The sequence below is a fragment of the Sycon ciliatum genome, chromosome 7 (assembly GCF_964019385.1).
Source record: "Sycon ciliatum chromosome 7, ocSycCili1.1, whole genome shotgun sequence".
NCBI lineage: Eukaryota > Metazoa > Porifera > Calcarea > Leucosolenida > Sycettidae > Sycon > Sycon ciliatum.
Window position 1 is genome coordinate 7,288,285 of NC_088649.1, and position 12,218 is coordinate 7,300,502.

General features: G+C 44.0%; 1 protein-coding gene across 1 annotated transcript in view; it reads left to right on the forward strand.

Moving 5' to 3' along the window:
• Positions 1-321: 321 nt before the first annotated feature.
• The window catches only part of LOC135821511 (relaxin receptor 1-like), a 32,586-nt gene continuing 20,689 nt past the window's right edge, over positions 322-12,218 (forward strand). Inside the window, exons 1-3 of the mRNA XM_065334512.1 lie at positions 322-558; positions 5,642-5,834; positions 9,058-9,129. Coding sequence (XP_065190584.1) covers positions 513-558; positions 5,642-5,834; positions 9,058-9,129 — 311 coding nt within the window. The 5' untranslated portion in view covers positions 322-512. The remainder of the gene's footprint in view (positions 559-5,641; positions 5,835-9,057; positions 9,130-12,218) is intronic.

Here is a 12,218-nt window from a genome sequence, read left to right on the forward strand (position 1 = left end):
GTATTTTTCAAATACGGTTCACACTATAAATGGACTTCAGGAAGGCAAAAGAAATGCGGCACCTGACAAAATGCCATGACATGTGCAAGCGCGATACAGTACACCATGGTACCAAGAGTACGTACTCTTGATGGTACCAAGAGTACATAACATGGTGCACGGTTCACTACATTTTATCAGCCAACAACGATGCGATTCTCTTGTAACAGTACAAGCATCGCGTACACCTGTCCTATGGACAGCTTGGCGCATGGCGCACGGCGTACAGTATTACACAACTAGTACTCATGGCGACAACCAAGTACATGTACCCGCGAGCACCACCTGAATACCTGCTGTTCTGGATGGATTTTTCACTTTTCTTCCTGTTTCAGCACTGTCTGCAGGTTGTGTAGTGGTCAGTTGTGATACGTAGGTTTCTCCACCTTGTGGAGTCGTGGTCGTTTTGGTTTCTCGACCAGCAAGCGACCTGAAGAAGATATCGGATAGCCAGTGACCGCAGCACATGCACAATGGCTTATTTGGCAACTCGCGGCAGTCGCCATTCTTTTCCGTCATGTGAGTCTAGTCCATGTATGTTTTATAACGTTCGCTGGAGTATGATTGCGTAATTTTACTTGGCACGTATGGCGCGGATAGAAAGCTGGCCTGTGGATAGTATATGTTATCATTTTGTTTTTCAATGAGGCTACCTCTACAGGTCTTGGGAAGTTGGAAATTTTGATGTTTTGACTCAAGTTGTTCACCTCTCATCTGATTGCAAGAAACACGTGGTGCTGTGTACGAATTCCTAGTAATAAAAATTTAAATCGGCTTTTGCACATGCAGAGTAGCCATGGCCCAAATTTGCTCGGCCTACATCGATACTTTGCCGCACAATTTTGCCACAAAATTTTCGATATTCTGCTTGGCATTTCCTTTCTCCGTCGGTATTTTGCTTTGGTTTTGCTCGAGATGAAATGAGTTTTCGGGAAAACTCAACGATAATTGTCGCTGATGACGACGATATTTTTGATTGAGCTCCTGCTGCTGCACACCTTTCAACTGAAATGTAGCCATGAGTCTGTTTTCTACAACTTTTGTGCTTGTTTTCAACCTTGGTGACTGATTGTGTTGAGGAAGTGCCTAAGAAGCCTTGGATTTTTCAAAAAGCCCACCAAAACTCGATATTTTGCTCAAAGAATTGCTAGCAAATTTGGGCTATGACTAATGCAGAGCTAGAGTTTGCTGCTGTACGAAGTCCCGTAGTAGTGCCCACTGCCCATAATAGGCTGTTTGTTCACTGTGTGCTGTGCATGTAATCAAGAGATCACAAGAATGGCAAACTCCTGATACTGTAAAGACATGTTATTATAACGAGTCGCAAATTTAACGATTGTCCAAAACTCATAGGTTAACGAGAAGATATTATGATAACAATCTGGCAGTATTTCGGCATATCCACACACGACATAATTAAGCAGTATGGCCTCAATGAATCTTATTATAACAAAGAAATGTCATCCGTTAAACCGTTAGATTTACTTCCTCGTTATATATACATGTCTTACAGTACTCTTTCTGTGCGGTTCGCCGACAGCGAAAACTCACATCACGTCGTGTAGTATGCCAGTTGTACGTTTCCAGCCCGTTTTTAGCGAGCACCGGAGTAATAAAAAAAGCACTCTCTGGCAGAAACTCACTGCGCGTATGCAAATCCCCAGCATGATCCTGGGGATTCCAGGCAGATATTCGGATTGCGCGCACGCTATCCTTCGTTTGTACGTAGTACGAAACATGTGATGTGAGTTTTCACCGTCGAACACCCCATATGCAGAGTTGCACACTCTTGGGGGGTTATAATAGAGAGGTTCTGCAAAACGAAAATGTGTACGAACTTTCGCTCCACGTCACGAAGTGAGAAACTTCGCACGAACTTTCGCAATTTTGGACGCGAAACTTGCAGGGAACGCGAAATGAACTTTCGTAGGAAGTTTCGTGAGATTGGGTCATGTCGTACGTGCACTTGGCGCGTGCAAACTACGAAAATGTGCAGAACACAAAGTTCGTGCGAAAATTCGTGCACATTTTCGCAAGGCCTGGCGCGAAACTTCGTTCGAATTTTCGTTGTGCAGAACCTCTCTACTACTCTTGATATGACCATACCCAGTTGTGTATTTACTGTGTACTGTGTATGCACATTTGATCTAACATGTATTTCGTGCAATAATCCACGGACCACAGCCAACTTCATCACTTCGATTTGAGCTAATGGCTGTAGCTAGATCGTCTTCCCTACTCAGTTCCGTATAAAATCCTCCCAGGTTCCTTCGTAATTTCATTCTCAACCCGTCACCACCATGCGCTCTTAGCAAGGAATAGACATCCTTAGCAAAAAACGTTATGTTGCAACGCTATTACCATATAAAGGGGGAAAATACCGTGATTTGGTTTCGACCTTTAGCAAGCTATTTTTAGTACGCTGTTGCCACGAGAATAGCTTTTATTCTCGTAGCTATGCAGAAGACGTTAGGGAGCATCTCATAAGTTCGCATTTTGTTTCTAAACGTAACGCATTTCGAAACGGGGGTAGGGGGGTAGCGCCCTTTTCGAATAGAAAAATGACTGTTCGCACATTTTCTGGAACTGTACGTACAATCTGCTACCATGCTAGATCCCTGCAGCAAATGAGTGTGTTTAGGTGGAGATCTATCTGTGTTTGCAGATCAGCTAACCCTTGCACTGCATCAGGCTACTCAGAGGTGTCAAATGTCACACCAGCCTGATCAAACCGTGTACATGTACCTGGCCAGCGTTTACAGCAGTACAGTTGTTGTGGAGGAACTATGTTTATGTGCGTGTACATGTCATTGATTCTACTTGTACTCAGTAAATGCGGTACTACTGTATGCCATTCACGACCGCTCTAGCAAAACATTCACATCCATGTACATGTACAATCATGTACATAAGCATACCATAGCATGGGGCATGGACGTGTACATGTAGTATACAGTAGATAAACACAGAAAATGTGCGATAAGACTTTCGAATAGAGGGGGGAGGTAGGGGGGTAAAGTCTATTCGAAATGCGTTACGTTTGCAAAATAAATGCGAACTTATGAGATGCTCCCTTACTTCAGTAACGTTTGGCGCTAGCCAGGGTCCACGCAGCTTTAATTTGGTGTTTGTTTGTTTGTGGCGGACAGACCTCCATCTGGCGTTATCTCGTATCTGTCCCGTACCGTACCATACCATCAAACACAGCTGGCCATAAACAGCTGGCCACAATATTCAAATAGGGCTTTCAAATGCAAGATCATAACGTGAAGCAACTTGGAAGAATGAGTATGAATGCAAAGTGTATCGGGGAATACGTGTAGGGTGATTGTGCGGGTTCGAATCCCAGGTTATGCCTTGAAAAAAATAGGAGAATTGAAAAATTTATACCATCCCTATGCTTTTTTGCCTAGGTCATCAAGGTGGTAGACGATGTCGTATTACCCTCTACCGTGCCTGTCCCGTACCGTACCGTAGCATCAAAGACGGCTGGCCACAATATTCAAATAGGGCTTTCAAATGCAAGATCATAACGTGAAGCAACTTGGAAGAATTAGTATGTAAGCGAAGTGTATCGGGGGATGCATGCAGGGCGATAGTGCGGGTTTGAATCCCAGGTTATGCCTTAAAAAAATAGGAGAAATGAAAAAATTACAATACTTTTTTTGCCTAGGTCATCAAGGCAAAAAAGCATAGCGTAGGGCCCTGAGCTTCCAAGATCTCTCGTTTCGCGCGGTACAACCATTTATGTCACCATATACGCGATACAAGATGAAATGCGTACGGACTATGCAATATTTGGCCAAAAAACGTACCGTTTGTCATAACGATTAATCAGCCCCCATTACTTTTTTCGCTTTGCAGCTTCAACGCTATTTGGGTGGTCAAGGTACGAGTACCGTAAAAAAATATCGTTACCGTTGTTTGCTAAGGGTGTCTAGTGTGGTCGAAAGCTCTGCTGCAATATTTCATTGTGAGGTTCCGTAGTGGGAATAGTATTAAAAACTAGTAACGGTCCTGTGCCTTCAAAGCCAATTTGCGTCTACGGGATTCTATGCTGTTTCCTACATATTTGATCCATCACCGAAAAAAATGACCAAGAAGACAGACACAGAGGCAATATGCTTTGGTTCTGCAAGAGTGCACAATGCCTGATTCAGGCAGAGCGGCGTACACAAAGGCACACAATGAAAACCTTGGCAATCGTTGTCTGATGATTGGTTCAGCCATGAAACTCTGAGTCACAACGGAACAAATCTGCAAAGGTTTTCATTGTGTGCCTTTGTGCAAGAAGAAGACAACGAGAGAGCTTGGAAGCTCAGGGCCCTACGCTATGCTTTTTTGCCTTGATGACCTAGACAAAAAAAAGCATAGGGATGTTATAAATTCTTTAAAAAAATCCTTTTTTTTTTAGACATAACCTGGGATTCGAACCCGCACTATCGCACGCCCTGCATGCATCCCCCGATACACTTCGCATACATACTAATTCTTCCAAGTTGTTTCACATTGTGATCTTGCATTTGAAAGCCCTATTTGAATATGCATTGTGGCCAGCCGTCTTTGATGGCACGGTACGGTAGGGGATAGGTACGGGACAGGTACGATCGAGGGTAATACGACACCGTCTCCCGTACCGTACAGTACCATCAAACACAGCTGGTCACATACAGCTGTCCGCAATATTCAAATAGGGCTTTCAAACGCAAGATAATAACGTGAAGCAACTTGGAAGAATGGGTATGAATGCGAAGTGTACGGGGGAATGCATGTAGGGCGATAGTGCGGGTTCGAATCCCGGATATGCCTGAAAAAAAAGGAGAATTGAAAAATTTATAACATCCTATGTTTTTTTGCCGTCAGATACGGATAGCGCCAGGCGTGACACAAACAAACAAACAAACACACAAACAAACACATACCAAATTAAAGCTGTGTGGACCCTGGCTAGCGCCAGACGTTACTGAAGTAATGTCTTCTGCATAGCTACGGGAATAATTTGTTTTGCCAACTCGCTCTGCTGTGGAATGCTGTCCCCAGCGAGGTCCGTATCATCTCCCAGCTACCTGAATGTAGAGGCAGAACATTTCGTCCATCAGAAATCTCGTCCAACTCCTAAGAAAGGGAGTTCGTCCGGTTGAACATTTCGTCCGTGTATCATAATAGTGTATAGAAAAGCTGGACGAATTGACATTAGTCCGGCACTTAGTTTAGTCCAAAAGTTCTTTGGACGAAAAAGGCGAAATAATATTCCAGACAAATATTTCTGCTTATACAGTAAATGATTAATTTTAGATCACCTTGGAATACTGCTAGTTGGAAAAGGCTCATTTGTAGAACACACCTTACCACCAGGAACGCCACAGTATGCCTATTTGCCTATGGAATAGGCATTTCATCCACAGGGGCAAACACATTTTGCCAGCACTGATGGAGTTTGCATGTCTCTGTGTGTGTCTGTTTTACTGTGTGTGTGTGTGTGTGTATGTGTGTGTGTGTGTCTTCACGCATGCATGCTTGTGGATATGTGTGTGGGCATGTGGGGTGACCACTTTTTTTGCGTTCGCCTGTGCATGTGCACGTACGTCTGTCTTGCAAGCAGCGTGGAAATGTTGCCTTCGGTTGGCAATGCTAATTTGTGTCATTACACCTGCGCGTGTACAATCACGCTGCATGGCAATTGACAGAACCAGGCCGAGTGACTCTAAGCTACTGTCAAGTTATGTCTGTGAACGCAAACCTGAATTTACACCATCGATTATTCTAGATGGCGAACGAGACTCGTATGAACTATTGTAAGTTGGAAAAAATACATTTTGAAAAATATGGTAAAGAAAAAATGACCAAGAAACTACAAGTTACACTATAGTGTCCACTAACACCACCAGTTACTAAACAATCAGCTCATGCGATAACATTGCACGACACTGACCGACGGTACTGACGTTCTACATCTAACTGGCTAACAGCTCTAGCACATCTTGGATGCGCACTCCCATATCCTTCCAGCTTGGAAGGTTTTAAGTTATAGAAATAACATAAGGAGGGGAAGGTAAGTGCAACCAAGATAAGCTGAGATTTTCGCATCTTTTTCAGCCACACAAGTTGTGTAGAATGTTGCTTTGCATCCTTGAATCGTGGTTTGACCGTATTGTCCAATGGTCTTGCCAGTATCGCCATCGACATGCATGAACATCCGCCAACGTCCTTCACAGCTGAGACTTTCAGCTCGTGCTTATCTTGGTTGCACTCACCTTCCCCTCCATATGTTATTTCTATAACTTAGAACCTTCCAAGTTGGAAGGATATGGGAGTGCGCATCCAAGATGTGCTAGAGCTGTTAGCCAGTTAGATGTAGAACGTCAGTACCGTCGGTCAGTGTCGTGCAATGTTATCGCATGAGCTGATTGTTTAGTAACTGGTGGTGTTAGTGGACACTATAGTGTAACTTGTAGTTTCTTGGTCATTTTTTCTTTACTATAAATAATTATTTATCCTTGGTTCTCCATCCCAGTCTATTAAAAGCATTTCTTCATATATCGCTCATATACACAATGGTGCCAGGTACTGGGGGGGGGGGGGGGGGGGGGCGAGGGGTTGGGTGGGAATGCCAAAGCCCGCCATAAATATACTAACATATTTGCCCATGACATTGGTTGTTTCTACTCGGAACACATGCTTCCTGCCGAGCTTGCAACTTGACTGACTCATGACTGCCCTCCAGAGAGAAACCATCGCCCTTTCCACTCGGCAAACCCGCAAAGGGACAGCTCAAGCTAGACGGCCAGCCAGAAGAAGAGAAAAAAGAGAGAAGAAAGAGGATAGAAAGTACAGAAAAGGAAGGGGTTGGATTGTAGAAAATATACTAAGTCTAGTCTAAAGGCCTATTGTTCGGTATCCTCGTAGCTTCTGATCAATGGTTTTGCCTTCATGCACATGTCTTCCATAGCAAGGCTTGGTGTATGCAACCTGTCTGCAAGCTTGCACCATTCCCAACCAATCCTGATTTTCAGGAGTCAAACATTTCTCATCCTTGCACATTGCAGCAAAGAATCATATTTTGGCATCCCTACCCTTCAGTTTGTCGTGCCATGTTTTAGGAGTACTGAGTACCTGCTTTGGTGTTTGGTTGGTCTATTTTAATCGGCACAATAATATGGGAACTAGGCCCAATGATATGAGCAAGAGAGAAATACGCTCCCATAGCTTGTATGCGTTTGATATAAGGCCATGGTACAAAAAATTGATTCTCAGGTCATGAGCCTGTGAAAATCGGTGCGAGCGAGCGATTTTTTATTTTATTTCCCACAAATTTTTTTATTTCCAAAGATAGGGTCACACATATGTACGGCACAGGTTCATATGATTATTCCCGTAGCTATGCAGAAGACGTTACTTCAGTAACGTCTGGCGCTAGATAGGGTCCACACAGCTTTAATTTGGTGTTTGTGTGTTTGTGTCACGCCTGGTGCTATCCCGTATCTGTCGTGTACCGTACCGTACCATCAAACACAGCTGGCCACATACAGCTGGCCGCACTATTCAAATAGGGCTTTCAAACGCAAGATCATAACGTGAAGCAACTTGGAAGAATGAGTATGAATGCGAAGTGTATGGGGGAATGCATGTAGGGCGATAGTGCGGGTTCGAATCCCAGGTAATGCCTGAAAAAAATAGGAGAATTGAAAAATTTATAACATCCCTATTCTTTTTTTGCCGTCATCAAGGCGTAGATGGTGTCGTATTACCCTCCACCGTACCTGTCCCATACCTGTCCCGTACCGTACAATCAAAGACGGCTGGCCACAATGCATATTCAAATAGGGCTTTCAAATACAAGATCATAACGTGAAGCAACTTGGAAGAATTAGTATGTATGCAAAGTGTATCGGGGGATGCATGCAGGGCGATAGTGCGGGTTCGAATCCCAGAATTTATAGCATCCCTATGCTTTTTTGTCTAAGTCATCAAGGCAAAAAAAGCATAGCGTAGGGCCGTGAGCTTCCAAGCTCTCTCGTTTTATTCCCGTAGCTATGCAGAAGACGTTACTTCAGTAACGTCTGGCGCTAGCCAGGGTCCACACAGCTTTAATTTGGTGTTTGTTTGTGTGTGTGTTTGTGTCACGCCTGGCGCTATCCCGTATCTGTCCCGTACCGTACCGTACCATCAAACACAGCTGGCCACATACAGCTGGCCGAAATATTCAAATAAGGCTTTCAAACGCAAGATCATAACGTGAAGCAACTTGGAAGAATGAGTATGAATGCGAAGTGTATGGGGGAATGCATGTAGGGCGATAGTGCGGGTTCCCAATCCCAGGTTATGCCTGAAAAATAGGAGAATTGAAAAATTTATAACATCCTTATGCTTTTTTTGCCTAGGGCATCAAGGCGGTAGACGGTGTCGTATTACCCTCGACCGTACCTGTCCTGTACCTGTCCCGTACCGTACCATCAAAGACGGCTGGCCTCAATGCATATTCAAATAGGGCTTTCAAATGCAAGATCATAACGTGAAGCAACATGGAAGAAATAGTATGTATGCGAAGTGTATCGGGGGTGCATGCAGGGCGATAGTGCGGGTTCGAATCCCAGGTTATGTCTTTAAAAAAAAGGAGAAATGTATAAGAATAAATAAGTAACATCTCTATGCTTTTTTTTCTAGGTCATCAAGGCAAAAAAGTATAGCGTAGGGCCCTGAGCTTCCAAGCTCTCTCGTTATTCAGGCCAGGGAGTAGAAAAATACCGGTATTTTACTACTCCCTGATTCATGCCTTTCGCATTGACCGTTTTCATGCGTGCATAGGCATGCATAGAAATAAAAAAATCGTCGGTACGCCGCCAAAAATCGGTGCGCGCGTACTTGAGAATCAAAGACAATTTTTACCATGGCCTAAAGGCGAATGGAAAAGCCCCATTTAGAAATGAAAGGACAGGAATTTGTGGAGGCTGCAGATTATTACGAAAGGAAGAGGATCTAGATCTGACAGGGGCACTGCTATCTTTTTCTTTACTACAGGCACATATCACGCAATGATCTCGGCGATATTGACCCCAGTTACTGGACGTTATTCACAAACTTGGTATCATTGTAAGTTGAGGATTCTATTCCTATTAACCCTTCAGAGGTCGAAATCTGTTCAGGATCTTTCGTCAAATTTGATACGCCTTTAAAAATATCAAATATCTGAAGAACCATTCCCAATTCTTATCACAGCACCAATATTTTCCGAATGAGAGGATAAAAGAGAATTTGAAACTCGGATGTTGAGCCATAAATAAATGTAGAAGAGAAAAGGACATATGGACACGAGTTAAGAGTAACTCTCCATCACTGTAACATGATACTATATACAGTCAGAAAGTGCAATAACTAGGCACAAAACTAGGCACAAACTGACTGTATATAGTATCATGTTACAGTGATGGAGAGTTACTCTTAACTAGTATCCATATGTCCTTTTCTCTTCTATAAAAGAGAATCCAATAAGAAAAGCCAGAGCTCAATCGGACATTTTGACATTGCAAACCCTGGCTCTACAGGTACGGAATGCGTGCAAAATGCCCACCACAAGAACAGTTTTCATATCCCTTTTCTTTCTAAATAATGGTTCCGTCCCCTCCTTCCCCTCTTCGGCCACACTGTCAGCCTCCCAGATTCCTTTGTGTTGCTCAGCGGGAAAGTCACTGAGCCACGGTAGTATTGTGATATGACTTCACTCACGCCACCTGTCCATGAACAACAACACCGAGCTGAACTTTGAGCACGGTATTGTACCGGCCTTGTAACCAAAGTAGTGTGATGTGGCGCTGCGTCCTCCCTGAGAGTGTTGGGCTGGACCCACTTTCGTTCTCAACACGGCTGATCACACAGCATGGGGCTGTATTCCCAAAACAAGCAAAACAGAACAACAAACACTTTCTAACGCTGAAAGTGTAACTATGTAGTGCGACGTTCGGCTTGTCAACATGACAATACCTTCGTAGTGTGAGCTGCAAACGCAATGTTTTCCATGATTATGGCAAGTAAACTTTCGCCCTACCCGCTTTTAACTCTTGTCGCAAGGCTGGTCATTTGTTAGTCCTTCCTGGGTCAAGATACTAGTACTGCTCACAAGCCGAACAATCACGAAGGTCGTATTCACTACAAAACAACTGTAGCTGGTTCTGACCTGACAACAAAAACCCTCTGTCTGGCCACGTCATCTGCTCAAGCAATATATATGCACTTCGAGTAAATATATGCACCACTGAACATACATCCCTTGCAGGCTTCGACTTGATGCCTGCACCCATCGCGAACCTAATGTAGCAGTCTACGATGTTGCACACATACTCAAAGCCACGTATGGAAGGCAACCTCTTCAAATCCATCTGCCATGGCGAATTTAGGTACGTGGTCAAGATGGATCGGCGGGCCAACGCCATTTTCGGCAGGGGAGCCTGGCGTTCACATGCCATACATTTAACGTGTTCCTTATAAAGAGCGATGATGTTCTCACGGACCACCGGGTAGCAGTGGCAACGCAGGGTGCCGTAACAAGTTTCGGCATGCCTGTTGTGGTCTCGCTGGTGTGCCATCTGCAGCAACTCCACGAGCCTTTCTCGCAACACACAAAGGCGATGCTTTTCATTCAGTTCTGTGGACTTATAGAACAGTGCGTTCTCTTCCAGGTCAAATAAGTATATATCGCAATACCTTTGAACTTGCGACTCCGTCACGATCAGGGATGTGTTGGTCTTGATTTCGACAGAAATCTTCCTTTTCTACCATTTGGGGTTCTTCGCCTTTATTTGGCATGCCGGCGTGGTTTCTGCCATCACGCTCCAAAAGCGGTCTGCACCACGATCTTTGGTTTTGGAAACGGCTGTGGCCTTCGTACCGATCCTTATACCACCAGCCTTTACATGCATGTCATCTGCCATCACGACACTGCCTGCCATTCCATTGGAAAAGGAAATATCGAAGTGGACACAACATGACAAGGAGAACTTCGTGGTGGATGACCCTGAGCCATGCTGCGCATGCCTATACCTCCTAGAAAGTCATAATATTGGAGCTTGATATTGTGATCGCTCAAAGGAAAAAGTCGTGTACTCTTTGTGACTGGTCATCGAGACAAAAACCAGTCCGTGACTCAGTGACAGTTTGTTACTGCTCACCGGGTGTTTGTGACTGGATGATTGGTCACGGGGACCGTGATTGGTGTTACGGAATCACAGCCATTCCGTTCCCCGGGACGCAGGACACAAAGAACAAGACTAGTTCGTGTTTTACATTATATATTTGACGTTACGGAAATGGAAACTATACTCAAGGGGACGAACAAGAAGTCTGACAAAAGAACTCTCGACTACAAAATCGCGCATGCTCATATCACACATGCACGCGACTAGACGAGACAGTTTGGGGAAGGCCATCACACAGGAAAACAACACATCATTTCATAACATTGGTCACTGAGACGTGATTGGTCACTGAGACGCGATCGGTCACTGAGTCCCACATAAACATAATAATTTATTACAGGACAACAAGGACAATCAAAGCTTGTTTGCTGCTACTCTAAGTTTCATGCTCAGTAGCAGAAAACAAGCCTTCATTGTCCTTGTTCTTCCGTTGTGTATTACGCTCTGCCTTTGTGATGTTGAGCGCTGTCAGCACTCTGGGTACAACATCGAGTCCTTCGGTAATTTATTATAGGCGACGTGTCTGAAGTCCTTGCTGCAAATAGTGCTCAATACCCTAACAAGGGCAGAGCCTACTACATAAGGCAGAACAACAGAGACCAAAAATTTTTCTCGTAACTCAGAGTTTCGTGTTTCAAAAAAAAAACACTCAGCAGACGATAAAACATGCTAACTCGGAGTTACGAGAAAGCTTTTTGGTCTCTGTTGTTCTGCCATGTGTATAATATATATAATATACTTTTTTTACAAGAATAAAACTAGGATGGAGCGCCCATTAGAAAGAACCAATTGTTTTCCATGTAATCAGTATTTTTTCAAACACTAACAATTTAAAGGTGATGAGGTAGCCAGGCAGTCACAGCGGGTTGGTCTAAGACTGTGATTGAGATTATTTACGCGTAGAGTTCTGCTTGGAAACGGGCGAATTTTTCCAACCATGCTGCGACTTATAGTGAATTGGGAACTTATGACCTTGGCACAAGGTAACGG